General features: G+C 52.2%; 1 protein-coding gene across 1 annotated transcript in view; it reads left to right on the forward strand.

The window, feature by feature from the left end:
• LOC134928695 (acid-sensing ion channel 1C-like) overlaps nt 1-26,925 on the forward strand; it is a 650,441-nt gene that overhangs the window by 232,318 nt on the left and 391,198 nt on the right. Inside the window, exon 2 of the mRNA XM_063924712.1 lies at nt 10,660-10,810. Coding sequence (XP_063780782.1) covers nt 10,660-10,810 — 151 coding nt within the window. The remainder of the gene's footprint in view (nt 1-10,659; nt 10,811-26,925) is intronic.

Consider the following 26,925-nt stretch of genomic DNA (forward strand, 5'->3'; position numbering starts at 1 on the left):
AAAACTGGCTCATTGGGACGTTGAGCACCCTTGTGATAAGGAGGAAGAAGAGGATATGGTCCAGGCCTCAGCGGAGGAGACCAGTAGTAGAACCAGGGCAGTGGAGCTTGTGGTTGGAAGTTTGTCAGCATATCGGCAGGCTGGGAAGCCGGATCTTTTATTTATAGTTTCCAAAATGCAGTACATTTGGGAGTACTGGAATGAAGCTCAGTGGGAAATCAGCAGGTGGAGAGTATCCAGCATACAGGACAAGTTGTGTCATCTGGGGAATGCGTTCATGCACTGCCGAAGTGAAGCAGCCACATGGAATCTGCTGGGGGAGCCAGAGTTTGAGGAATTCAGGGAGGAAGTGATCGCCACAGTGGCCCAAATGACACAAAGGATACAATATACAGAGACGGAAGGGCAAGTGCAGAGTAAATTGCCTTCCCGGACAGAGCCAGAGGAAGTGGCATTGGATCGGGGGCCCCTGGATACCCCAGCATGGCGAGACCAGTGTTACAGGGTGGATGCGGAAAGGCACCACCTGCAACAGCTTCTCCCATACCCAAGGGAAGAAGTTGCCCAGTGGTCTATACGGAAGGAAGCACACGAAGTGAAGAAAGCAGTGAGCACAATCCAGGCACCCCAGGAGGAACTGCACTACAACTTCCCTGTTGCGGAGACGGAAGATGAGGACTTAGTGAGAGAGCGTCAAGAACTGTCTGCCCAGTATGTTACACTGGAAAAGGATGAGCTTGTCCAGGTGGATGCAAGGAAGCACTGTCTGCAACCCGTTCTCTTCTCCCTGGGGGAAAGTCACAGTGAAACACTCAGTGACCGGCCTGAGCTGTGCTATAACTGGCCATTTGCAGGCTTGGAGGATATAGAAACCATCCCAGAGTGCCAGCGAGACATTGAGGAAGAAGTTGCCACTATCACCCGACCACCACTTCAGCAACAGAGCCTCCAAGGGAATCCTTCAGGTGAGCACCAACCAGTCCTGGCTATTGAGCCATTTACAGTGTTGTGTTTGGGGGAGGCTACTGAAAATGAGAAGGAAGTGGGGTCTGTCATCCAAACACCCCAGGAGAAGATGCACTATGCCTTCCCATTGGCAGAGGTGGAAGAGGAGATCTCTGCGAGGGCAGCAGTAGGTGGCAATGTCCCAACTATAAGCATGGCTAGTGCAGACAGTGTCTCACTTCAGGCTGATCAGCATATTCGGCTGAGGGAGGCCTATTGTGAAGCTATGTTCATGTCTGCCCCAGTTATTTTATCAGAAAAGGATGTTCAGGAAGGGCCCAGTGTATCCCCAGCTACTGCATCTCTCCCAGAAGATTCTGGAGGTCTGTTCCCATTCAGTGAACTTGATGGTAAGGAGCTGCAGTCTGAATGCCAGAATCTTCCCTGTGACTCAGAGAAAATCCAGGTATCAGACCTGGTGAAAATAGCATCAGCTCAGGAACTGGAAGGGAACATGTTGCTCTACTCTAGGGCACCTGAGTTATTTTTGGACTGGCATTGTGTGCAAGGTGAAATGACTGACTCTAACCAGGACAATGGTGGTCAGCCAGGACATGTAGCAGTGAATGAAGAAGGTAATGCCACTGTCCCGGTGAACCTACATCCATGTTCCAGTACAACGATGGTCGAGTTGGTGGGTACACACAAGGAAGCTGAGCAGATTGTACTCCAGGCCAAAGCATACAAGACTCAGACTAGGATCCCACAAGTTACCCAGCCAGCCAGGCTGGAGGAAGCATTTACCCAGGATAGCACAGAAGAAACTTCTGGCATGAAGGAATCCCCATTGTGCCCTGACAATTACCATACCCGTGGTTCATATTTGGGGGAGGGAAGCCACTGTCCTGATGCACCAGAGGTGATGGAAGTGGGGTTCCCAGGGAATACATTGTTGGGGAGGGAGAGTGAGGGCCCCAGAGATCAGATTTTGTTTATGGAGGAAAATTGTGACTATCTGAAATGTGAGGTTACCCAGTTGGGTATAGGGGAATTATTAAGTCCCCAGGTGCAGTTATTGGACTTACTGAATTATACTGTTGCACATGCTGTTACCCCAACCCAGCGGCTGTCTACAAAGGGGACTTTGATTAATGTATTTGGATGGGACACCCGGGGGAAATACAAGAACTATGGACTGCTGATCACGTTTCCTCCGGACCCTGGTAAGACTGGATTGATTTATGTACTGTGGGCCATGCACCCACCAGACCGGGGAAAGAAATTCCCACACAAACCTCATGACAATTACCACAGACTTTGGACCTGGGACGCAGGTGGTCTCCGTACAAACTGTACAATGCTATTCACAAAAACCACCAGACCCACAAGAGAAACCTGCCAGTCATTATTATGACGGGGCACAGACTGTCTGATGTAGGAGAGCACCACTGCGCTCAGCAAGCTTAAGCTACTTAGGACACAGGGCGAGAAAGTAGGGGAAGGTAATGTGACGACATGTGATGACACAGCTGGCGCGTCGTGTCGCTCAGTGGTAAAAGACACGTGGTTACTTTCCTAGCCCTGGTCCTACACATGGACTTCATCAATTGCCAATATGTTATATGTTAGGCAATATTGTATTATATTGTATGATGTTATTGTTACAAGGGTACAGTTATGTTTTCAATGTATATATATGAATGTAATGGTTATTGTGTTATAGTTTGTAAAATAATGTTTTCCCAATATGACTGCGCAGATAACCTGTGTGTTTGCTGTTGTGTAGATACAGCCAGTCTCAGATGTCAGGCCATACACCCCCCTCATTCTTCCCCACACATTGGATTCCAGGCCACACAATCAGATTAAGTAAGGTTACTTTAGTTAACATCTATTGTGGCCTAGGGGACATGCCTGGGCATGTGAAACTGTTCTGGGGGTGTCGTCTTATTGTAGAAAAGACAAAGGTTTGATAATAGCAAACAGGGGACGTGAGAGAGACCTGGAAGAGAAGGAGAGAGAGAGGCAGGAGACTGACTAAGAAGTAATGTTCTGTCAGGAGCTCCAGGAGGGAATTGTCGTGTAGAATTGGATCACAGAAGTGTGCTGAGCTGTTTATAACCCATTCTGTTCAATAAACCACTGTTGGTTTTTCATCTACCACCGTGACTGAGTGATTTGGAACCCAATATCCTCACAGTATGTCCGTCAGGCAACAGCGAGGAGGGGGACGTGTCTTGCAGGGGATCCGGTCTCTAGGTCGACAGTAACTAGGTCAGTGATGGCTAACCTTGACACTCCAGCTGTTGTTGAACTACATATCCCAGCATGCCCTGCTACAGTTTTGCTATTTGGCCATGCTAAAACTGATGCAGGGCATGCTGGGATGTGGAGTTCAACAACAGCTGGAGTGTCAAGGTTAGCCATCACTGAACTAGGTCAACACTATCTAGGTTACCACTATTGGTCGACAGGGTTACTAGGTCGACAGGGTCTCTAGGTCGACATAGTCTAGGTCGACAGGTCAAAAGGTCGACATGAGTTTTTCATGATTTTTTCTTTTACCTTTTCATACTTAACGATCCACGTGGACTACGATTGGAATGAGCAAAGCGAGCCATGCGAGGTGACACGGCGCACTAATTGGGGTTCCCGGTCACTCTACGAAGAAACCAACACCAAAAAAACTTAAAAAACTCATGTCGACCTTTTGACCTGTCGACCTAGACCATGTCGACCTAAAGACCCAGTCGACCTAGATACCCTTTCGACCTTGTTACTGTCCGCCAATAGTGGTCGACCTAGACACTGTCGACCTAGTTACTATCTGTCTTCCATACCACACCCGTCTTGAATGATATAGCGTATCCGTGAGTGACGACTTCCCGTACCCAAGTGTCTGAAGTGTTCTTCAACCATACCTGGGTGAACAGCAGAAGTCGGCCTCCCACCCTGGGATCCACCAGGGGGAGGCCCGCCCCGTCATGGCACAGGCTTGTCAGATTTGGAAGCCGGCTGATGGGCAGCCCAGGCACGTTTAGGCTTGGGCTTGGTGGTTTTGGAAGTGCTTCGGGTACGCCTGACACTTTGCTTTACCTGTAGGGCGAAAGGAATGAAAGGAAGTACTCTTAGCCTTCGGGGCCGAAGGAGTAGTACTAGGTAGACATACAGTCTTAGCAGACGCCAAGTCAGCAACAATCTTGTTGAGATCCTCACCAAAGAGGATGTTTCCTTTAAAAGGTAGCACAGAGTCCAAGTCCACCGACCAGGACCGTAACCAGAGAATACGGCTAGCCAAAATGGATGTCATGGCAGCCTTAGCCGCCAGAACACCGGCATCTGAAGCTGCTTCTTTAATGTAATGAGATGCCGTGACAATATAAGAGAGACATTGGGGTAAATTTACTAAGGTGGGAGACTTTTAGAACTGGTGATGTTGCCCATGGCAACCAATCAGATTCTACTTACCATTTATTTAGCTGCTTCTAGCAGATAATAGATATAATCTGATTGGTTGCTATGGGCAACATCACCAGTTCTAAAAATCTCCCACCTTAGTAAATTTACCCCATTGTCTGGCATGTTCAGAAAAATTGAACGGGCCTATGCGCAGCCCCTGGAAGGGTATAGATAGTTTTTAAGCAGCCCTTCACACGCTTATCCGTCAGCTCCATGAGAGAAGTGATTGTAGGGACAGGCAGAGCAGATGACACCACCGGCCGAGCGATTTGCGAGTCCACCGGCAGTGGCGTTTCCCAATTTTTACTCAATTCTGCTGCAATGGCGCCCAAACGCTGACAGGGCGTGAGGGAGAAGAGAGACGCAGCTCCAGGGCGGGAACATTTACTCTAAATGGCGCCCAGGGGCTGGGGGAGGGGCTACAGGCCAGAGCCTTATCCCCTTGCTGCACTTCAACATTGGGCGCTGTGGGCCTTAATAAAATGGATTATATCTTAATCCGACCTGTGCCCTTGCCCTGATGGTCTAGTGGGGTGCCTGCACGGCCACAGTGTCCACGCCAACGCACGCGGCCCGCCTCCTAATGCCTGCTGCGGATCGCGTCTTCCAGTGGGTGCCGCCTGGGGGACCCTCTTACCTCCTCCCTGAGTGCGGAATCGCGATCCCGGAGAATTTCGGTTAGTGTGTGTGCCCTGGGTGAAGAACCGGAGCCTCCGCTGTAAGTACCCAGCAACCAGGGACGCAGGAGTATACAGCGCCGCCGGGGGAGGTGATGGAGCTGCAGCAGGAGATATCAGAATGATATCTAGCACTAGACTGCCTCTGCTGCAGCCCTTGAAGTCTTCTATCGTCTTTACAATAGGTCTTCTGAGGGCTGCTGGAGTAGTCCTCCCTGTTATCTGCCTGCAGAGCACCAACTTACAAACTGAGCTCCTGTGCACGGAGGCGGGGTTATAGAGGAGGCGGCGCTGAGCATCTTGGGAACAGTCAAAGCTTTTAGCCTGTTGGTGCCTCAGATCAAGATCCTACTCTCCATTCCGATGTTATTCCCTGTGGAATACCAGTGTACCCCGTTGCAGAAACAAGAACTATGGACTGCTGATCACGTTTCCACCGGACTCTGGTAAGACTATTGATTTATGTACTGTGGGCCACGCACCCGCCAGACCGGAGAAAAGGAATCCCCACACAACCCTCATTACAATTGCCACAGACTTTGGACATGGGGCACTGGTGGTCTCCCTACAAACTGTATAATGATATTCACAAAGCCATCGGGCCCACAAGGGAATCCAGCCAGCCATTGTTATGACAGAAAGCAGACTGATGTAGAAGAGCGTCACTGCTCTCAGCAAGCTTCAGCTATCCAGGACACAGGGCTAGAAAGTAGGGGCAGGTAATATGACGACACGTGAGGCACATGCCTAGGGGTGGCACTTGCTGGGGGGGTGGCACACTTGGCTGATAAGGGCCAGATGATTCTTCTTTGTTTCGTCATTACAACCAACTATATATATATAATTTATTATGTAGAAAATTATGGCGTTAAGACAATGGGCAGCAAAGTGTGGTCCAGGAGTTGGTACTAAGGTGAGGTTGGGGCTGCTTTGGTGGTCTTGAGACATCCGGACTGGCACCAGAAATGAAGGAGGCAATGATGTGATGAAAGGGGGGTGACATTGGCCAATAAAGTGCCTAGGGGTGACCTGACCCCATATATCGGCCTTGGTGGGGCTGAGGCCATGCCTGAAGTTGGTGCTCAGCGAGCAGCACTATCCTGTCATGCAATGCAATCTGGCTGCTGCCCATCAATAGCAATAGACAGCACACGTCGAGTGTTACAACTTTGTGCATTGCAGAGGTCAGCTGCCAGCCCAAGGAGCCCAGAATGGGACTGGCCCAGGGGGCATATGGCATTTTGCCCCCCGGCCTGGTCCACCACTGGCTGTGTGTGTATATGTGGATCTGAGTGCTCAATCATAATAGGATACTGTGAGTGATTGCGCGGATATGTAATATGGCTTATGGAGTTACTTTAAAGTTTTGTGTGTATAAGCAGAACTACTAACATAGTATCTGAGGTTGAAAAAAGACAATTGTCCATCGAGTTCAACCTATTTGTGGTCTCCTATGCATGATGATTTGACTAAAATTTCTGACTGATGCTGCTGTCAGCCGTTACATTTTATCCCTATTTATAGTAACTATAATGCATGACTATGCACCATACCCCTGGATATCCTTATCCAATAGGAATTTATCTAACCCATTCTTAAAGGTGTTGACAGATTCCGCCATTACAACTCCCTCGGGCAGGGAATTCCAAACACGTATTGTCCTTACCGTGAAAAAGCCTTTACGCCGTATTGTGCGGAATCTCCTCTCCTCTAACCTGAGAGAGTATCCACGAGTCCTCTGTGTTGATCTAACCAAAAACAGGTCCCGCGCAAGCTCTGTGTATTGTCCCCTTATATATTTGTAGATGTTGATCATATCCCCTCTTAGTCTCCGCTTTTCCAATGTAAACATGCCTAGTCTTTCAAGCCTTTCCTTGTATTCCATCGTCTCCATGCCCTTAATTAGTTTGGTCGCCCTCCTCTGAACCTTTTCTAGCTCCAGGATATCCTTTTTGTAGTAAGGTGCCCAGCATTGTACACAGTATTCAAGGTGTGGCCTCACTAGTGATTTATATAACGGGAGTATAATACTCTCATCCCTAGCATCAATACCCCGTTTTATGCATGCTAATATCTTATTAGCCTTCTTTGCTGCAGTCCTACTTTGGGTACTACTGCTTAGCTTGCTATCTATGAGGACACCTAAGTCCTTTTCCAGTACAGAATCCCCTAATTTTACCCCATTTAGTAGGTAGGTGTAATTTTTGTTCTTGTTACCACAGTGCATTACCTTACACTTGTCTGTATTGAAGCGCATTCTCCATTTCGCTGCCCAAGCTTCTAATTTAACTAAGTCATTCTGAAGCGACTCAGCATCCCCCTCCGCATTTATAACTTTACACAATTTGGTATCATCTGCAAAAATTGACACCATGCTCTCTAGACCTTCTGTTAGGTCGTTAATGAAAATATTGAACAATAGCGGTCCTAATACTGAGCCTTGCGGCACACCACTTAGCACTTCAGTCCAAGTTGAAAAAGATCCATTAACCACAACGCGCTGCTCCCTATTATCTAACCAGTTTTTGACCCAAGTGCATATTGTGCTTCCTAGCCCTGATTCTTGTAGCTTGTAGATAAGTCTCATGTGTGGTACAGTATTGAACGCTTTGGCAAAGTCTAAAAAGATTACATCCACGTCTTTACCCTGAATTACATCCACGTCTTTACCCTACTACTGTGGGCATTATGTGTACAAGTAGCACTACTACTGGGGCATTATGTGTACAAGTAGCACTACTACTGGGGGCATTATGTGTACAAGCAGCACTACTACTGGGGCATTATGTGTACAAGCAGCACTACTACTGGGGGCATTATGTGTACAAGCAGCACTACTACTGGGGGCATTATGTGTACAAGCAGCACTACTACTGGGGGCATTATGTGTACAAGCAGCACTACTACTGGGGCATTATGTGTACAAGTAGCTCTACTAATGTGGCATTATGTGTACAAGTAGCACTACTACTGGGGCATTATGTGTACAAGTAGCACTACTACTGGGGCATTATGTGTACAAGCAGCACTACTACTGGGGCATTATGTGTACAAGCAGCACTACTACTGGGGCATTATGTGTACAAGCAGCACTACTACTGGGGCATTATGTGTACAAGTAGCACTACTACTGGGGCATTATGTGTACAAGTAGCACTACTACTGGAGCATTATGTGTACAAGTAGCACTACTACTGGGGCATTATGTGTACAAGTAGCACTACTACTGGGGCATTATGTGTACAAGTAGCACTACTACTGGGGCATTATGTGTACAAGTAGCACTACTACTGGGGCATTATGTGTACAAGTAGCACTACTACTGGGGCATTATGTGTACAAGTAGCACTACTGCTGGGGCATTATGTGTACAAGTAGCATTGCTACTGGGGCATTATGTGTACAAGTAGCACTACTACTGGGGCATTATGTGTACAAGTAGCACTACTACTGGGGCATTATGTGTACAAGCAGCACTACTACTGGGGCATTATGTGTACAAGTAACACTACTACTGGGGCATTATGTGTACAAGTAGCACTACTACTGGGGCATTATGTGTACAAGTAGCACTACTACTAGGGGCATTATGTATACAAGCAGCACTACTACTGGTGGCATTATGTGTACAAGCAGCACTACTACTGGGGAGATTATATGTACAAGCAGCAGTACTACTGGGGGCATTATGTATACAAGCAGCACTACTACTGGGGGCATTATGTGTACAAGCAGCACTACTACTGGGGAGATTATGTGTACAAGTAGCACTACTATTGGGGACATTATGTGTACAAGTAGCACTACTACTGGGGGCATTATGTGTACAAGCAGCACTACTATTGGGGGCATTATGTGTACAAGCAGCACTACTACTGGGGGCATTATGTGTACAAGCAGAATTACTACTATGGGCTTTATGTGTACAAGCAGCACTACTACTGTGGGCATTAAGCAGCTACTGGGGGCATTATGTGTACAAGCAGCACTACTACTGGGGGCATTATGGGTACAAGCAGCACTACTACTGGGGGCATTATGTGTACAAGCAGCACTACTACTGGGGGCATTATGGGTACAAGCAGCACTACTACTGGGGGCATTATGGGTACAAGCAGCACTACTACTGTGGGAATTTTGTGTATAAGCAGAGCTACTACTATGGACATTATTTGTATAAGCAGCACTACTACTGGGGGGCATTATGTGTATAAGGGGCGGTACTACTGTGGGCATTGTGTACAAGCGCCACTGTTACTGGGGGCATTATGTGTACAAGTGGCAATTCTACAGTGGGCATTATGTGTATAAACTGCACTACTACTGTGGGCATTATGTGTATAAGTGGCACTTATACTGTGGACATTATGTGTATAAGGGGCACCACTACTGTGGGCATTATGTGTATAAGCAGACTACTACTGTGGACATTGTGTATAAGAGGCACCTCTACTGTGGGCATTATGTGTATAAGCGGCACTTATACTGTGGGCATTATGTGTATAAGCAGACTACTACTGTGGACATTGTGTATAAGAGGCACCTCTACTGTGGGCATTATGTGTATAAGCGGCACTTATACTGTGGGCATTATGTGTATAAGCGGCACTTATACTGTGGACATTATGCGTATAAGGGGCACCACTACTGTGGGCATTATGTGTATAAGCAGCACTACTACTGTGGACATTATGTGTATAAGCGGCACTTATACTGTGGGCATTATGTGTATAAGCGGCACTTATACTGTGGACATTATGCGTATAAGGGGCACCACTACTGTGGGCATTATGTGTATAAGCAGCACTACTACTGTGGACATTATGTGTATAATGGGCAATACTATTGCGGGCATTGTGTATAAGGAGCACTACTGTCTGGTGTAACATGAATAAGGGACACCACGTGTGCTGTAATGTGAATGAGATTATGCTAATGTGCGGTGTAATTTAATTTGGGGGCACTACTTTGTGGCCACACCCCTTCCTTGTGAGACCTCACCTCTTTTTACAACCTGCGCCTGTAAAGTATGGGAGGTAGGGCAGAAATGTATAGTTTGCAGGGGGGCACTGAAAATCCTAGCATCAGCCCTGGCTCCGCCTAATGGTAGGTGGGGGGGGGGGGGGAGCATTACGTCACCTCCCCAGGACTACTACCCTGCTTAGGATAGACATAAGGGTAGCCTTGCAAAGAAATAATGACCAAATAGGGTCTGAAATTATCAAAAAGTAAAAAAAAAAGGGCAGACTAGATGGACGAGCGGTTCTTATCTGCCGCCACATTCTATGTTCCACATGGGCCTGGGGCTTAGAGAAGGTAAAGCTGTGACCGCGGCATGTCAACCCCTCTCCACCCCTGTGACCGCGGCATGTCCACCCCTGTGCTGTCATCAGCCCCAATGTTCCCTAATACAGAAACATAGAGATAATGATCACTGGGTGAGAAATGCAGTGGTATGGTAATACTCAGGGTGTATGGGCGGACGTGTGGCCAGCTAGGCAGATGTCCTGATGATGGGCCTATGTGTATGAGGTGGCCTGGAGCTCCTATGTCATCATGTTCTCTCTGTCTTCCGCAGATATACACGCGCTTTGGAAAGTGCTACACATTCAACTCTGGAAAGGACGGTTATGAGCTGCTGTACACGCTGAAGGGAGGGACTGGGAATGGTCTGGAGCTGATGATGGACATTCAGCAGGATGAGTACATACCTGTCTATGAGGAGTCAGGTGAGTCTCCCGTTGCTTCCATATGGACTGACTCTGTATTACCCACATATTAGACACATTACACTCTAACTTCTGATACAACACGAGACAGGTCAGAAACAGGTCACCGCCTTCACCGAACATCATGTGATGCCGCTCAACCAGCTCCAGCCCCAACCAAACGTAACTATGGGGGTACTTGTTACCCCCTGTGCACCCCTGTAAGGACGGAACCCAAGTCTACACTGAAAAGAAATGCGTCATGGCCGCTATCTGCTTCCCTGACAACGCCTCAGCTCTACCACCATCCAGCCCCACTCACACTGTCCTAACACACAATCCTGCCCTCCGCGTGTCATTGTATCCACGTGTAATAATGTGACCTTTCACCCCTGACCTGCCAGGAAGTACCACAAGCTGTCCAATCACTGACCGACAAAAATAGCCCATTACTAGCACATCGGGTCTAGGAGAAACGCCTGAGCGACATACTGACATTGCCGTCTAAGGGGAGTACCCGATTAGCGCTGAGAAATCATCAGGTGATAGAAACGGACGTTTTTGGCGTTTTTTCTTGATGTCTCACTGATATTTCATTACAGACTATCCTATTAGGTCACCTGTAAATATTATCCCTCTTCTCGCGAAGACACCCAGACTCAGAGACGCGCGTCCAGTGCCTCCTGAGCCATTTACCTCACCGCACGTCCCTGGTGTTTTCACGTTCTTTCCCTGAAAACCCAGAGATTATCGGGTATTTTGTTTTACCTGCCTGGCGTGTCAGGGACAATAGGAAAACCCACGGTGACACAATTCAATAGTACATGACCACATGGATACTGGAACGTATGCAGGCCACCTTCTGGTTCACCAAGGGATAGTGACGTGTGTGCAATCTGCATCTCACCTGTGGACGTCCGGTAGTGCCTCCACCTGAATCACTTGTAGTAGGTGTAACGGACAGGCTCCACCCACCGGGGACTGACTCAGGAAAAATATACAAAATAAGAGAAAAGACGCCCAAACAACCCGGAGTACCGCTCTCTACGCTGCTCTCTCAGTATAGGGTGTAGTATGTTACGCCGGCGGACGGGATCCCGGAGTACCGCTCTCTACACTGCTCTCTCAGTATAGGGTGTAGTATGTTATGCCGGCGGACGGGATCCCGGAGTACCGCTCTCTACACTGCTCTCTCAGTATAGGGTGTAGTATGTTACGCCGGCGGCCGAGATCCCGGAGTACCGCTCTCTACGCTGCTCTCTCAGTATAGTGTGTAGTATGTTATGCCGGCGGACGGGATCCCGGAGTACCGCTCTCTACACTGCTCTCTCAGTATAGGGTGTAGTATGTTACACCAGCGGTCGGAATCCCGGAGTACCGCTCTCTAAGCTGCTCTCTCAGTATAGGGTGTAGTATGTTACACCAGCGGTCGGAATCCCGGAGTACCGCTCTCTAAGCTGCTCTCTCAGTATAGGGTGTAGTATGTTACACCAGCGGCCGGAATCCCGGAGTACCGCTCTCTACGCTGCTCTCTCAGTATAGGGTGTAGTATGTTATGCCGGTGGCCGGGATCCCGGAGTACCGCTCTCTACACTGCTCTCTCAGTATAGGGTGTAGTATGTTACGCCGGCGGCCGAGATCCCGGAGTACCGCTCTCTACACTGCTCTCTCAGTATAGGGTGTAGTATGTTACGCCGGTGGGCGGGATCCCGGAGTACTGCTCTCTACACTGCTCTCTCAGTATAGGGTGTAGTATGTTACACCGGTGGGCGGGATCCCGGAGTACCGCTTTCTACACTGCTCTCTCAGTATAGGGTGTAGTATGTTATGCCGGTGGCCGGGATCCCGGAGTACCGCTCTCTACACTGCTCTCTCAGTATAGGGTGTAGTATGTTACACCAGCGGCCGGAATCCCGGAGTACCGCTCTCTACGCTGCTCTCTCAGTATAGGGTGTAGTATGTTATGCCGGTGGCCGGGATCCCGGAGTACCGCTCTCTACACTGCTCTCTCAGTATAGGGTGTAGTATGTTACGCCGGCGGCCGAGATCCCGGAGTACCGCTCTCTACACTGCTCTCTCAGTATAGGGTGTAGTATGTTACGCCGGTGGGCGGGATCCCGGAGTACTGCTCTCTACACTGCTCTCTCAGTATAGGGTGTAGTATGTTACACCGGTGGGCGGGATCCCGGAGTACCGCTTTCTACACTGCTCTCTCAGTATAGGGTGTAGTATGTTATGCCGGTGGCCGGGATCCCGGAGTACCGCTCTCTACACTGCTCTCTCAGTATAGGGGGTAGTATGTTACGCCGGCGGCCGAGATCCCGGAGTACCGCTCTCTACGCTGCTCTCTCAGTATAGGGTGTAGTATGTTATGCCGGTGGCCGGAATCCCGGAGTACCGCTCTCTACGCTGCTCTCTCAGTATAGGGTGTAGTATGTTAGGCCGGCAGCCGGGATCCCGGAGTACCGCTCTCTACGCTGCTCTCTCAGTATATGGTGAAGTATGTTATGCCGGTGGCTGGGATCCCGGAGTACCGCTCTCTACACTGCTCTCTCAGTATAGGGTGTAGTATGTTACGCCGGTGGTCGGGATCCCAGAGTACCGCTCTCTACGCTGCTCTCTCAGTATATGGTGTAGTATGTTATGCCGGCGGCCGAGATCCTGGAGTACTGCTCTCTACACTGCTCTCTCAGTATAGGGTGTAGTATGTTATGTCGGCGGCCGAGATCCTGGAGTACTGCTCTCTACACTGCTCTCTCAGTATAGGGTGTAGTATGTTACACCAGCGTCCGGAATCCCGCAGTACCGCTCTCTATGCTGCTCTCTCAGTATAGGGTGTAGTATGTTACGCCGGCGGCTGGAATCCCGGAGTACCGCTCTCTACGCTGCTCTCTCCGTATAGGGTGTAGTATGTTACACCAGCGGCCGGAATCCCGGAGTACCGCTCTCTACGCTGCTCTCTCGGTATAGGGTGTAGTATGTTATGCCGGTGGCCGGGATCCCGGAGTACCGCTCTCTACGCTGCTCTCTCAGTATAGGGTGTAGTATGTTACACCGGTGGGCGGGATCCCGGAGTACCGCTCTCTGCGCTGCTCTCTCAGTATATGGTGTAGTATGTTATGCCGGTGGCCGGGATCCCAGAGTACCACTCTCTACGCTGCTCTCTCAGTATAGGGTGTAGTATGTTATACCGGTGGCCAGGATCCCGGAGTACCGCTCTCTACGCTGCTCTCTCAGTATAGGGTGTAGTATGTTTTGCCGGCGGCTGGAATCCCAGAGTACCGCTCTCTACGCTGCTCTCTCAGTATAGGGTGTAGTATGTTATGCCGGTGGGCGGGATCCCGGAGTACCGCTCTCTACGCTGCTCTCTCAGTATAGGGTGTAGTATGTTATGCCGGTGGCAAGGATCCCGGAGTACCGCTCTCTACACTGCTCTCTCAGTATAGTGTGTAGTATGTTATGCCGGTGGCCGGGATCCCGGAGTACCGCTCTCTACACTGTTCTCTCAGTATAGGGTGTAGTAGGTTATGCTGGTGGCCGGGATCCCGGAGTACCGCTCTCTACGCTGCTCTCTCAGTATAGGGTGTAGTATGTTACACCGGTGGGCGGGATCCCGGAGTACCGCTCTCTACGCTGCTCTCTCAGTATAGGGTGTAGTATGTTATGCCGGTGGCCGGGATCCCGGAGTACCCCTCTCTACGCTGCTCTCTCATTATAGGGTGTAGTATGTTATGCCGGCGGCTGGGATCCCAGAGTACCGCTCTCTACGCTGCTCTCTCAGTATAGGGTGTAGTCTGTTATGCCGGCGGCTTCAATCCCAGAGTACCGCTCTAAACGCTGCTCTCTCAGTCTAGGGTGCAGTATGTTATGCCGGTGGCCGGAATCTCGGAGTACCGCTCTCTACGCTGCTCTCTCAGTATAGGGTGTAGTATGTTATGCCGGTGGCTGGGATCCCGGAGTACCGCTCTCTACACTGCTCTCTCAGTATAGGGTGTAGTATGTTACGCCGGTGGTCGGGATCCCAGAGTACCGCTCTCTACGCTGCTCTCTCAGTATAGTGTGTAGTATGTTATGCCGGTGGGCGGGATCCCGGAGTACTGCTCTCTACGCTGCTCGCTCAGTATAGGGTGTAGTATGTTACGCCGGTGGTCGGGATCCCAGAGTACCGCTCTCTACGCTGCTCTCTCAGTATAGGGTGTAGTATGTTATGCCGGCGGCTGGAATCCCAGAGTACCGCTCTCTATGCTGCTCTCTCAGTATAGGGTGTAGTATGTTATGCCGGCAGCTGGAATCCCAGAGTACCGCTCTCTAATCTGCTCTCTCAGTATAGGGTGTAGTATGTTATGCAGGCGGCAGGAATCCCGGAGTACCGCTCTCTACGCTGCTCTCTCAGTATAGTGTGTAGTATGTTACGCCGGCGGCCGAGATCCCGGAGTACCGCTCTCTCAGTATAGGGTGTAGTATGTTATGCCGGTGGCTGGAATCCCGGAGTACCCCTCTCTACGCTGCTCTCTCAGTATAGGGTGTAGTATGTTATGCCGGCGGCCGGGATCCCGGAGTACCGCTCTCTATGGCGCTCTCTCAGTATAGGGTGTAGTATGTTATGCTGGTGGCCAGGATCCCGGAGTACCGCTCTCTACACTGCTCTCTCAGTATAGGGTGTAGTATGTTACGCCGGCGGCCGAGATCCCAGAGTACCGCTCTCTACGCTGCTCTCTCAGTATAGGGTGTAGTATGTTATGCCGGTGGCCGGGATCCCGGAGTACCGCTCTCTATGCTGCTCTCTCAGTAAAGGGTGTAGTATGTTACGCCGGCGGCCGAGATCCCGGAGTACCGCTCTCTACGCTGCTCTCTCAGTATAGGGTGTAGTATGTTATGCCGGTGGCCAGGATCCCGGAGTACCGCTTTCTACGCTGCTCTCTCAGTATAGGGTGAAGTATGTTATGCCGGTGGCCAGGATCCCGGAGTACCGCTTTCTACGCTGCTCTCTCAGTATAGGGTGTAGTATGTTACGCCGGCGGTCGAGATCCCAGAGTACTGCTCTCTATGCTGCTCTCTCAGTATAGGGTGTAGTATGTTACGCCGGCGGCCGAGATCCCGAAGTACCGCTCTCTACGCTGCTCTCTCAGTATAGGGTGAATAATGTTACACCAGCGGCCGGAATCCCGGAGTACCGCTCTCTTTGCTGCTCTCTCAGTATAGGGTGTAGTATGTTATGCCGGTGGCCGGGATCCCGGAGTACCGCTCTCTACGCTGCTCTCTCAGTATAGGGTGTAGTATGTTATGCCGGTGGCCGGGATCCCGGAGTACCGCTTTCTACGCTGCTCTCTCAGTATAGGGTGTAGTATGTTACACCGGTGGCCAGGATCCCGGAGTACCGCTCTCTACGCTGCTCTCTCAATATAGGGTGTAGTATGTTACACCGGTGGGCGGGATCCCGGAGTACCGCTCTCTACGCTGCTCTCTCAGTATAGGGTGTAGTATGTTATGCCGGCGGCTGGAATCCTGGAGTACCGCTCTCTACGCTGCTCTCTCAGTATAGGGTGTAGTATGTTATGCCGGCGGCCGGGATCCCAGAGTACCGCTCTCTATGCTGCTCTCTCAGTATAGGGTGTAGTATGTTATGCCGGTAGCCGGGATCCCGGAGTACCGCTCTCTACGCTGCTCTCTCAGTATAGGGTGTAGTATGTTATGCCGGCGGCCGGGATCCCAGAGTACCGCTCTCTATGCTGCTCTCTCAGTATAGGGTGCAGTATGTTATGCCGGTGGGCGGGATCCCGGAGTACCGCTCTCTACGCTGCTCTCTCAGTATAGGGTGTAGTATGTTATGCCGGTGGGCGGGATCCCGGAGTACCGCTCTCTATGCTGCTCTCTCAGTATAGGGTGTAGTATGTTATGCCGGCGGCTGGAATCCCAGAGTACCGCTCTCTACGCTGTTCTCTCAGTATAGGGTGTAGTATGTTATGCCGGCGGCTGGAATCCCAGAGTACCGCTCTCTACGCTGCTCTCTCAGTATAGGGTGCAGTATGTTATGCCGGTTGCCAGAATCTCGGAGTACCGCTCTCTACGCTGCTCTCTCAGTATAGGGTGTAGTATGTTATGCCGTTGGCTGGAGTACCGCTCTCTACGCTGCTCTCTCAGTATAGGGTGTAGTATGTTATGCCGGCGGCTGGAATCTGAGAGCACCGCTCTCTACGCTGCTCTCTCAGTATAGGGTGTAGTATGTTATGCAGGCGGCAGGAATCCCGGAGTACCGCTCTCTTCACTGCTCTATCAGTATAGGGTGTAGTATGTTACGCCGGCGGCAGAGATCCCGGAGTTCCGCTCTCTACGCTGCTATCTCAGTATAGGGTGTAGTATGTTATGCCGGTGGCTGGAATCCCGGAGTACCCCTCTCTACGCTGCTCTCTCAGTATAGGGTGTAGTATGTTATGCCGGGGGCCGGGATCCCGGAGTACCGCTCTCTATGGCGCTCTCTCAGTATAGGGTGTAGCATGTTATGCCGGTGGCCAGGATCCCGGAGTACCGCTCTATACGCTGCTCTCTAAGTATAGGGTGTAGTATGTTACGCCGGCGGCCGAGATCCCGGAGTACCGCTCTCTACGCTGCTCTCTCAGTATAGGGTGTAGTATGTTATGCCGGTGGCCAGGATCCCGGAGTACCGCTCTCTATGCTGCTCTCTCAGTATAGGGTGTAGTATGTTACGCCGGCGGCCGAGATCCCGGAGTTCCGCTCTCTATGCTGCTCTCTCAGTATAGGGTGTAGTATGTTATGCCGGTGGCCAGGATCCCGGAGTACCGATTTCAACGCTGCTTTCTCAGTATAGGGTGTAGTATGTTATGCCGGTGGCCAGGATCCTGGAGTACCGCTCTCTACACTGCTCTCTCAGTATAGGGTGTAGTATGTTACACCGGTGGGCGGGATCCCGGAGTTCCGCTCTCTACACTGCTCTCTCAGTATAGGGTGTAGTATGTTATGCCGGTGGCCGGGATCCCGGAGTACCGCTTTCTACGCTGCTTTCTCAGTATAGGGTGTAGTATGTTACGCCGGCAGCCGAGATCCCGGAGTACCGCTCTCTACACTGCTCTCTCAGTATAGGGTGTAGTATGTTACACCGGTTGGTGGGATCCCGGAGTACCGCTCTCTACACTGCTCTCTCAGTATAGGGTGCAGTATGTTATGTCCGCGGCCGAGATCCCGGAGTACCGCTCTCTACACTGCTCTCTCAGTATAGGGTGTAGTATGTTACGCCGGCGGCCGAGATCCCGGAGTACCGCTCTCTACGCTGCTCTCTCAGTATAGGGTGTAGTATGTTATGCCGGTGGCCGGAATCCCGGAGTACCGCTCTCTACGCTGCTCTCTCAGTATAGGGTGTAGTATGTTAGGCCGGCGGCCGGGATCCCGGAGTACCGCTCTCTACGCTGCTCTCTCAGTATAGGGTGTAGTATGTTATGCAGGTGGCCGGGATCCCGGAGTACCGCTCTCTACGCTGCTCTCTCAGTATAGGGTGTAGTATGTTACGCCGGCGGCTGGGATCCCGGAGTACCGCTCTCTACGCTGCTCTCTCAGTATATGGTGTAGTATGTTATGCCGGCGGCCGAGATCCTGGAGTACCGCTCTCTACGCTGCTCTCTCAGTATATGGTGTAGTATGTTATGTCGGTGGCCGGGATCCCGGAGTACCGCTCTCTACACTGCTCTCTCAGTATAGGGTGTAGTATGTTACGCCGGCGGCCGGGATCCCGGAGTACCGCTCTCTACACTGCTCTCTCAGTATAGGGTGTAGTATGTTATGTCCTCGGCCGAGATCCCGGAGTACTGCTCTCTATGCTGCTCTCTCAGTATAGGGTGTAGTATGTTACGCCGGCGGCTGGAATCCCGGAGTACCGCTCTCTACACTGCTCTCTCAGTATAGGGTGTAGTTTGTTACACCGGTGGGCGGGATCCCGGAGTACTGCTCTCTATGCTGCTCTCTCAGTATAGGGTGTAGTATGTTACGCCGGCGGCTGGAATCCCGGAGTACCGCTCTCTACACTGCTCTCTCAGTATAGGGTGTAGTATGTTATGCCGGTGGCCGGGATCCCGGAGTCCGCTCTCTACGCTGCTCTCTCAGTATAGGGTGTAGTATGTTACACCGGTGGGCGGGATCCCGGAGTACCGCTCTCTACGCTGCTCTCTCAGTATAGGGTGTAGTATGTTATGCCGGTGGCCGGGATCCCAGAGTACCACTCTCTACGCTGCTCTCTCAGTATAGGGTGTAGTATGTTATACCGGTGGCCAGGATCCCGGAGTACCGCGCTCTACGCTGCTCTCTCAGTATAGGGTGTAGTATGTTATGCCGGCGGCTGGAATCCCAGAGTACCGCTCTCTACGCTGCTCTCTCAGTATAGGTTGTAGTATGTTATGCTGGTGGGCGGGATCCCGGAGTACCACTCTCTACGCTGCTCTCTCAGTATAGGGTGCAGTATGTTATGCCAGCGGCCGGAATCCCGGAGTACCGCTCTCTACGCTGCTCTCTCAGTATAGGGTGTAGTATGTTATGCCGGCGGCTGGAATCCCAGAGTACCGCTCTCTACGCTGCTCTCTCAGTATAGGGTGTAGTATGTTATGCCGGTGGCCAGGATCCCGGAGTACCGCTCTCTATGCTGCTCTCTCAGTATAGGGTGTAGTATGTTACGCCGGCGGCCGAGATCCCGGAGTACCGCTCTCTATGCTGCTCTCTCAGTATAGGGTGTAGTATGTTATGCCGGTGGCCAGGATCCCGGAGTACCGCTTTCTACGCTGCTTTCTCAGTATAGGGTGTAGTATGTTATGCCGGTGGCCAGGATCCCGGAGTACCGCTCTCTACACTGCTCTCTCAGTATAGGGTGTAGTATGTTACACCGGTGGGCGGGATCCCGGAGTTCCGCTCTCTACACTGCTCTCTCAGTATAGGGTGTAGTATGTTACACCGGTGGGTGGGATCCCGGAGTACCGCTCTCTACACTGCTCTCTCAGTATAGGGTGTAGTATGTTATGTCCGCGGCCGAGATCCCGGAGTACCGCTCTCTACACTGCTCTCTCAGTATAGGGTGTAGTATGTTACGCCGGCGGCCGGGATCCCGGAGTACCGCTCTCTACACTGCTCTCTCAGTATAGGGTGTAGTATGTTATGTCCGCGGCCGAGATCCCGGAGTACTGCTCTCTACACTGCTCTCTCAGTATAGGGTGTAGTATGTTACACCAGCGGCCGGAATCCCGCAGTACCGCTCTCTATGCTGCTCTCTCAGTATAGGGTGTAGTATGTTACGCCGGCGGCTGGAATCCCGGAGTACCGCTCTCTACACTGCTCTCTCAGTATAGGGTGTAGTTTGTTACACCGGTGGGCGGGATCCCGGAGTACTGCTCTCTACACTGCTCTCTCAGTATAGGGTGTAGTATGTTACACCAGCGGCCGGAATACCGCAGTACCGCTCTCTATGCTGCTCTCTCAGTATAGGGTGTAGTATGTTACGCCGGCGGCTGGAATCCCGGAGTACCGCTCTCTACACTGCTCTCTCAGTATAGGGTGTAGTATGTTATGCCGGTGGCCGGGATCCCGGAGTACCGCTCTCTACGCTGCTCTCTCAGTATAGGGTGTAGTATGTTACACCGGTGGGCGGGATCCCGGAGTACCGCTCTCTACGCTGCTCTCTCAGTATAGGGTGTAGTATGTTATGCCGGTGGCCGGGATCCCAGAGTACCACTCTCTACGCTGCTCTCTCAGTATAGGGTGTAGTATGTTATACCGGTGGCCAGGATCCCGGAGTACCTCTCTCTACGCTGCTCTCTCAGTATAGGGTGTAGTATGTTATGCCGGCGGCTGGAATCCCAGAGTACCGCTCTCTACGCTGCTCTCTCAGTATAGGGTGTAGTATGTTATGCCGGTGGGCGGGATACCGGAGTACCACTCTCTACGCTGCTCTCTCAGTATAGGGTGCAGTATGTTATGCCAGCGGCAGGGATCCCGGAGTACCGCTCTCTACGCTGCTCTCTTAGTATAGGGTGTAGTATGTTATGCCGGGGACTGGAATCCCAGAGTACCGCTCTCTACGCTGCTCTCTCAGTATAGGGTGTAGTATGTTATGCCGGTGGCAAGGATCCCGGTGTACCGCTCTCTACACTGCTCTCTCAGTATAGTGTGTAGTATGTTATGCCGGTGGCCGGGATCCCGGAGTACCGCTCTCTACACTGTTCTCTCAGTATAGGGTATAGTAGGTTATGCCGGTGGCCGGGATCCCGGAGTACCGCTCTCTACACTGTTCTCTCAGTATAGGGTGTAGTATGTTACGCCGGCGGACGGGATCCCGGAGTACCGCTCTCTACACTGCTCTCTCAGTATAGGGTGTAGTATGTTACACCAGCGGTCGGAATCCCGGAGTACCGCTCTCTAAGCTGCTCTCTCAGTATAGGGTGTAGTATGTTACACCAGCGGCCGGAATCCCGGAGTACCGCTCTCTACGCTGCTCTCTCAGTATAGGGTGTAGTATGTTATGCCGGTTGCCGGGATCCCGGAGTACCGCTCTCTACACTGCTCTCTCAGTATAGGGTGTAGTATGTTACGCCGGCGGCCGAGATCCCGGAGTACCGCTCTCTACACTGCTCTCTCAGTATAGGGTGTAGTATGTTACGCCGGTGGGCGGGATCCCGGAGTACTGCTCTCTACACTGCTCTCTCAGTATAGGGTGTAGTATGTTACACCGGTGGGCGGGATCCCGGAGTACCGCTTTCTACACTGCTCTCTCAGTATAGGGTGTAGTATGTTATGCCGGTGGCCGGGATCCCGGAGTACCGCTCTCTACACTGCTCTCTCAGTATAGGGGGTAGTATGTTACGCCGGCGGCCGAGATCCCGGAGTACCGCTCTCTACGCTGCTCTCTCAGTATAGGGTGTAGTATGTTATGCCGGTGGCCGGAATCCCGGAGTACCGCTCTCTACGCTGCTCTCTCAGTATAGGGTGTAGTATGTTAGGCCGGCGGCCGGGATCCCGGAGTACCGCTCTCTACGCTGCTCTCTCAGTATATGGTGAAGTATGTTATGCCGGTGGCTGGGATCCCGGAGTACCGCTCTCTACACTGCTCTCTCAGTATAGGGTGTAGTATGTTACGCCGGTGGTCGGGATCCCAGAGTACCGCTCTCTACGCTGCTCTCTCAGTATATGGTGTAGTATGTTATGCCGGCGGCCGAGATCCTGGAGTACTGCTCTCTACACTGCTCTCTCAGTATAGGGTGTAGTATGTTATGTCGGCGGCCGAGATCCTGGAGTACTGCTCTCTACACTGCTCTCTCAGTATAGGGTGTAGTATGTTACACCAGCGTCCGGAATCCCGCAGTACCGCTCTCTATGCTGCTCTCTCAGTATAGGGTGTAGTATGTTACGCCGGCGGCTGGAATCCCGGAGTACCGCTCTCTACGCTGCTCTCTCCGTATAGGGTGTAGTATGTTACACCAGCGGCCGGAATCCCGGAGTACCGCTCTCTACGCTGCTCTCTCGGTATAGGGTGTAGTATGTTATGCCGGTGGCCGGGATCCCGGAGTACCGCTCTCTACGCTGCTCTCTCAGTATAGGGTGTAGTATGTTACACCGGTGGGCGGGATCCCGGAGTACCGCTCTCTGCGCTGCTCTCTCAGTATATGGTGTAGTATGTTATGCCGGTGGCCGGGATCCCAGAGTACCACTCTCTACGCTGCTCTCTCAGTATAGGGTGTAGTATGTTATACCGGTGGCCAGGATCCCGGAGTACCGCTCTCTACGCTGCTCTCTCAGTATAGGGTGTAGTATGTTTTGCCGGCGGCTGGAATCCCAGAGTACCGCTCTCTACGCTGCTCTCTCAGTATAGGGTGTAGTATGTTATGCCGGTGGGCGGGATCCCGGAGTACTGCTCTCTACACTGCTCTCTCAGTATAGGGTGTAGTATGTTACACCAGCGGCCGGAATCCCGCAGTACCGCTCTCTATGCTGCTCTCTCAGTATAGGGTGTAGTATGTTACGCCGGCGGCTGGAATCCCGGAGTACCGCTCTCTACACTGCTCTCTCAGGATAGGGTGTAGTATGTTATGCCGGTGGCCGGGATCCCGGAGTTCCGCTCTCTACGCTGCTCTCTCAGTATAGGGTGTAGTATGTTACACCGGTGGGCGGGATCCCGGAGTACCGCTCTCTACGCTGCTCTCTCAGTATAGGTTGTAGTATGTTATGCCGGTGGCCGGGATCCCAGAGTACCACTCTCTACGCTGCTCTCTCAGTATAGGGTGTAGTATGTTATACCGGTGGCCAGGATCCCAGAGTAACGCTCTCTACGCTGCTCTCTCAGTATAGGGTGTAGTATGTTATGCCGGCGGCTGGAATCCCAGAGTACCGCTCTCTACGCTGCTCTCTCAGTATAGGGTGTAGTATGTTATGCCGGTGGGCGGGATCCCGGAGTACCACTCTCTACGCTGCTCTCTCAGTATAGGGTGCAGCATGTTATGCCGGCGGCCGGGATCCCGGAGTACCGCTCTCTACGCTGCTCTCTCAGTATAGGGTGTAGTATGTTATGCCGGCGGCTGGAATCCCAGAGTACCGCTCTCTACGCTGCTCTCTCAGTATAGGGTGTAGTATGTTATGCCGGTGGCACGGATCCCGGAGTACCGCTCTCTACACTGCTCTCTCAGTATAGTGTGTAGTATGTTATGCCGGTGGCCGGGATCCCGGAGTACCGCTCTCTACACTGTTCTCTCAGTATAGGGTGTAGTATGTTACACCGGTGGGCGGGATCCCGGAGTACCGCTCTCTATGCTGCTCTCTCAGTATAGGGTGTAGTATGTTATGCCGGCGGCCGGGATCCCGGAGTACCGCTCTCTACGCTGCTCTCTCAGTATAGGGTGTAGTATGTTACGCCGGCGGCCGAGATCCCAGAGTACCGCTCTATACGCTGCTCTCTCAGTATAGGGTGTAGTATGTTATGCCGGTGGCCAGGATACCGGAGTACCGCTCTCTATGCTGCTCTCTCAGTATAGGGTGTAGTATGTTACGCCGGCGGCCGAGATCCCGGAGTACCGCTCTCTATGCTGCTCTCTCAGTATAGGGTGTAGTATGTTATGCCGGCGGCCGGGATCCCGGAGTTCCGCTCTCTACGCTGCTCTCTCAGTATAGGGTGTAGTATGTTATGCCGGTGGCCAGGATCCCGGAGTACCGCTCTCTATGCTGCTCTCTCAGTATAGGGTGTAGTATGTTACACCGGTGGGCGGGATCCCGGAGTACCGCTCTCTACGCTGCTCTCTCAGTATAGGGTGTAGTATGTTATGCCGGCGGCTGGAATCCCGGATTACCGCTCTCTACGCTGCTCTCTCAGTATAGGGTGTAGTATGTTATGCCGGCGGCCGGGATCCCAGAGTACCGCTCTCTATGCTGCTCTCTCAGTATAGGGTGCAGTAGGTTATGCCGGTGGGCGGGATCCCGGAGTACCGCTCTCTACGCTGCTCTCTCAGTATAGGGTGCAGTATGTTATGCCGGTAGGCGGGATCCCAAAGTACCACTCTCTACGCTGCTCTCTCAGTATAGGGTGTAGTATGTTATGCCGGCGGCCGGGATCCCGGAGTACCGCTCTCTATGGCGCTCTCTCAGTATAGGGTGTAGTATGTTATGCCGGTGGCCAGGATCCCGGAGTACCGCTCTCTACGCTGCTCTCTAAGTATAGGGTGTAGTATGTTACGCCGGCGGCCGAGATCCCGGAGTACCGCTCTCTACGCTGCTCTCTCAGTATAGGGTGTAGTATGTTATGCCGGTGGCCGGGATCCCGGAGTACCGCTCTCTACGCTACTCTCTCAGTGTAGGGTGTAGTATGTTACGCCGGCGGCCGAGATCCCTGAGTACCGCTCTATACGCTGCTCTCTCAGTATAGGGTGTAGTATGTTATGCCGGTGGCCAGGATCCCGGAGTACCGCTCTCTATGCTGCTCTCTCAGTATAGGGTGTAGTATGTTACGCCGGCGGCCGAGATCCCGGAGTACCGCTCTCTACGCTGCTCTCTCAGTATAGGGTGTAGTATGTTATGCCGGTGGCCAGGATCCCGGAGTACCGCTTTCTACGCTGCTCTCTCAGTATAGGGTGTAGTATGTTATGCCGGTGGCCAGGATCCCGGAGTACCGCTCTCTACGCTGCTCTCTCAGTATAGGGTGTAGTATGTTACGCCGGCGGCCGAGATCCCAGAGTACTGCTCTCTATGCTGCTCTCTCAGTATAGGGTGTAGTATGTTACGCCGGCGGCCGAGATCCCGGAGTACCGCTCTCTATGCTGCTCTCTCAGTATAGGGTGAATAATGTTACACCAGCGGCCGGAATCCCGGAGTACCGCTCTCTACGCTGCTCTCTCAGTATAGGGTGTAGTATGTTACACCAGCGGCCGGAATCCCGGAGTACCGCTCTCTATGCTGCTCTCTCAGTATAGGGTGTAGTATGTTATGCCAGCGGCCGGAATCCCGGAGTACCGCTCTCTATGCTGCTCTCTCAGTATAGGGTGTAGTATGTTATGCCGGCGGCCGGGATCCCAGAGTGCCGCTCTCTATGCTGCTCTCTCAGTATAGGGTGCAGTATGTTATGCCGGCGGCCGGGATCCCGGAGTACCGCTCTCTATGGCGCTCTCTCAGTATAGGGTGTAGTATGTTATGCCGGTGGCAAGGATCCCGGAGTACCGCTCTCTATGCTGCTCTCTCAGTATAGGGTGTAGTATGTTACACCGGTGGGCGGGATCCCGGAGTACCGCTCTCTACGCTGCTCTCTCAGTATAGGGTGTAGTATGTTATGCCGGCGGCTGGAATCCCGGATTACCGCTCTCTACGCTGCTCTCTCAGTATAGGGTGTAGTATGTTATGCCGGCGGCCGGGATACCAGAATACCACTCTCTATGCTGCTCTCTCAGTATAGGGTGCAGTATGTTATGCCGGTGGGCGGGATCCCGGAGTACCGCTCTCTACGCTGCTCTCTCAGTATAGGGTGCAGTATGTTATGCCGGTAGGCGGGATCCCAGAGTACCGCTCTCTACACTGCTCTCTCAGTATAGGGTGTAGTATGTTATGCCGGCGGTCGGGATCCCGGAGTACCGCTCTCTATGGCGCTCTCTCAGTATAGGGTGTAGTATGTTATGCCGGTGGCCAGGATCCCGGAGTACCGCTCTCTACGCTGCTCTCTAAGTATAGGGTGTAGTATGTTACGCAGGCGGCCGAGATCCCGGAGTACCGCTCTCTACGCTGCTCTCTCAGTATAGGGTGTAGTATGTTACACCGGTGGGCGGGATCCCGGAGTACCGCTCTCTACATTGCTCTCTCAGTATAGGGTGTAGTATGTTACGCCGGCGGCCGAGATCCCGGAGTACCGCTTTCTACGCTGCTCTCTCAGTATAGGGTGTAGTATGTTATGCCGGTGGCCAGGATCCTGGAGTACCGCTCTCTACGCTGCTCTCTCAGTATAGGGTGTAGTATGTTATGCCGGCGGCCGAGATCCCAGAGTACTGCTCTCTATGCTGCTCTCTCAGTATAGGGTGTAGTATGTTACGCCGGCGGCCGAGATCCCGGAGTACCGCTCTCTACGCTGCTGTCTCAGTATAGGGTGAATAATGTTACACCAGCGGCCGGAATCCCGGAGTACCGCTCTCTATGCTGCTCTCTCAGTATAGGGTGTAGTATGTTACACCAGCGGCCGGAATCCCGAAGTACCGCTCTCTATGCTGCTCTCTCAGTATAGGGTGTAGTATGTTATGCCGGCGGCCGGGATCCCGGAGTACCGCTCTCTACGCTGCTCTCTCAGTATAGGGTGTAGTATGTTATGCCGGTGGCCAGGATCCCGGAGTACCGCTCTCTATGGCGCTCTCTCAGTATAGGGTGTAGTATGTTATGCCGGTGGCCAGGATCCCGGAGTACCGCTCTCTACGCTGCTCTCTAAGTATAGGGTGTAGTATGTTACGCCGGCGGCCGAGATCCCGGTGTACCGCTCTCTACGCTGCCCTCTCAGTATAGGGTGTAGTATGTTATGCCGGTGGCCAGGATCCCGGAGTACCGCTCTCTATGCTGCTCTCTCAGTGTAGGGTGTAGTATGTTACGCCGGCGGCCGAGATCCCGGAGTACCGCTCTCTACGCTGCTCTCTCAG

The sequence above is a fragment of the Pseudophryne corroboree genome, chromosome 5, assembly GCF_028390025.1.
Source record: "Pseudophryne corroboree isolate aPseCor3 chromosome 5, aPseCor3.hap2, whole genome shotgun sequence".
Lineage (NCBI taxonomy): Eukaryota > Metazoa > Chordata > Amphibia > Anura > Myobatrachidae > Pseudophryne > Pseudophryne corroboree.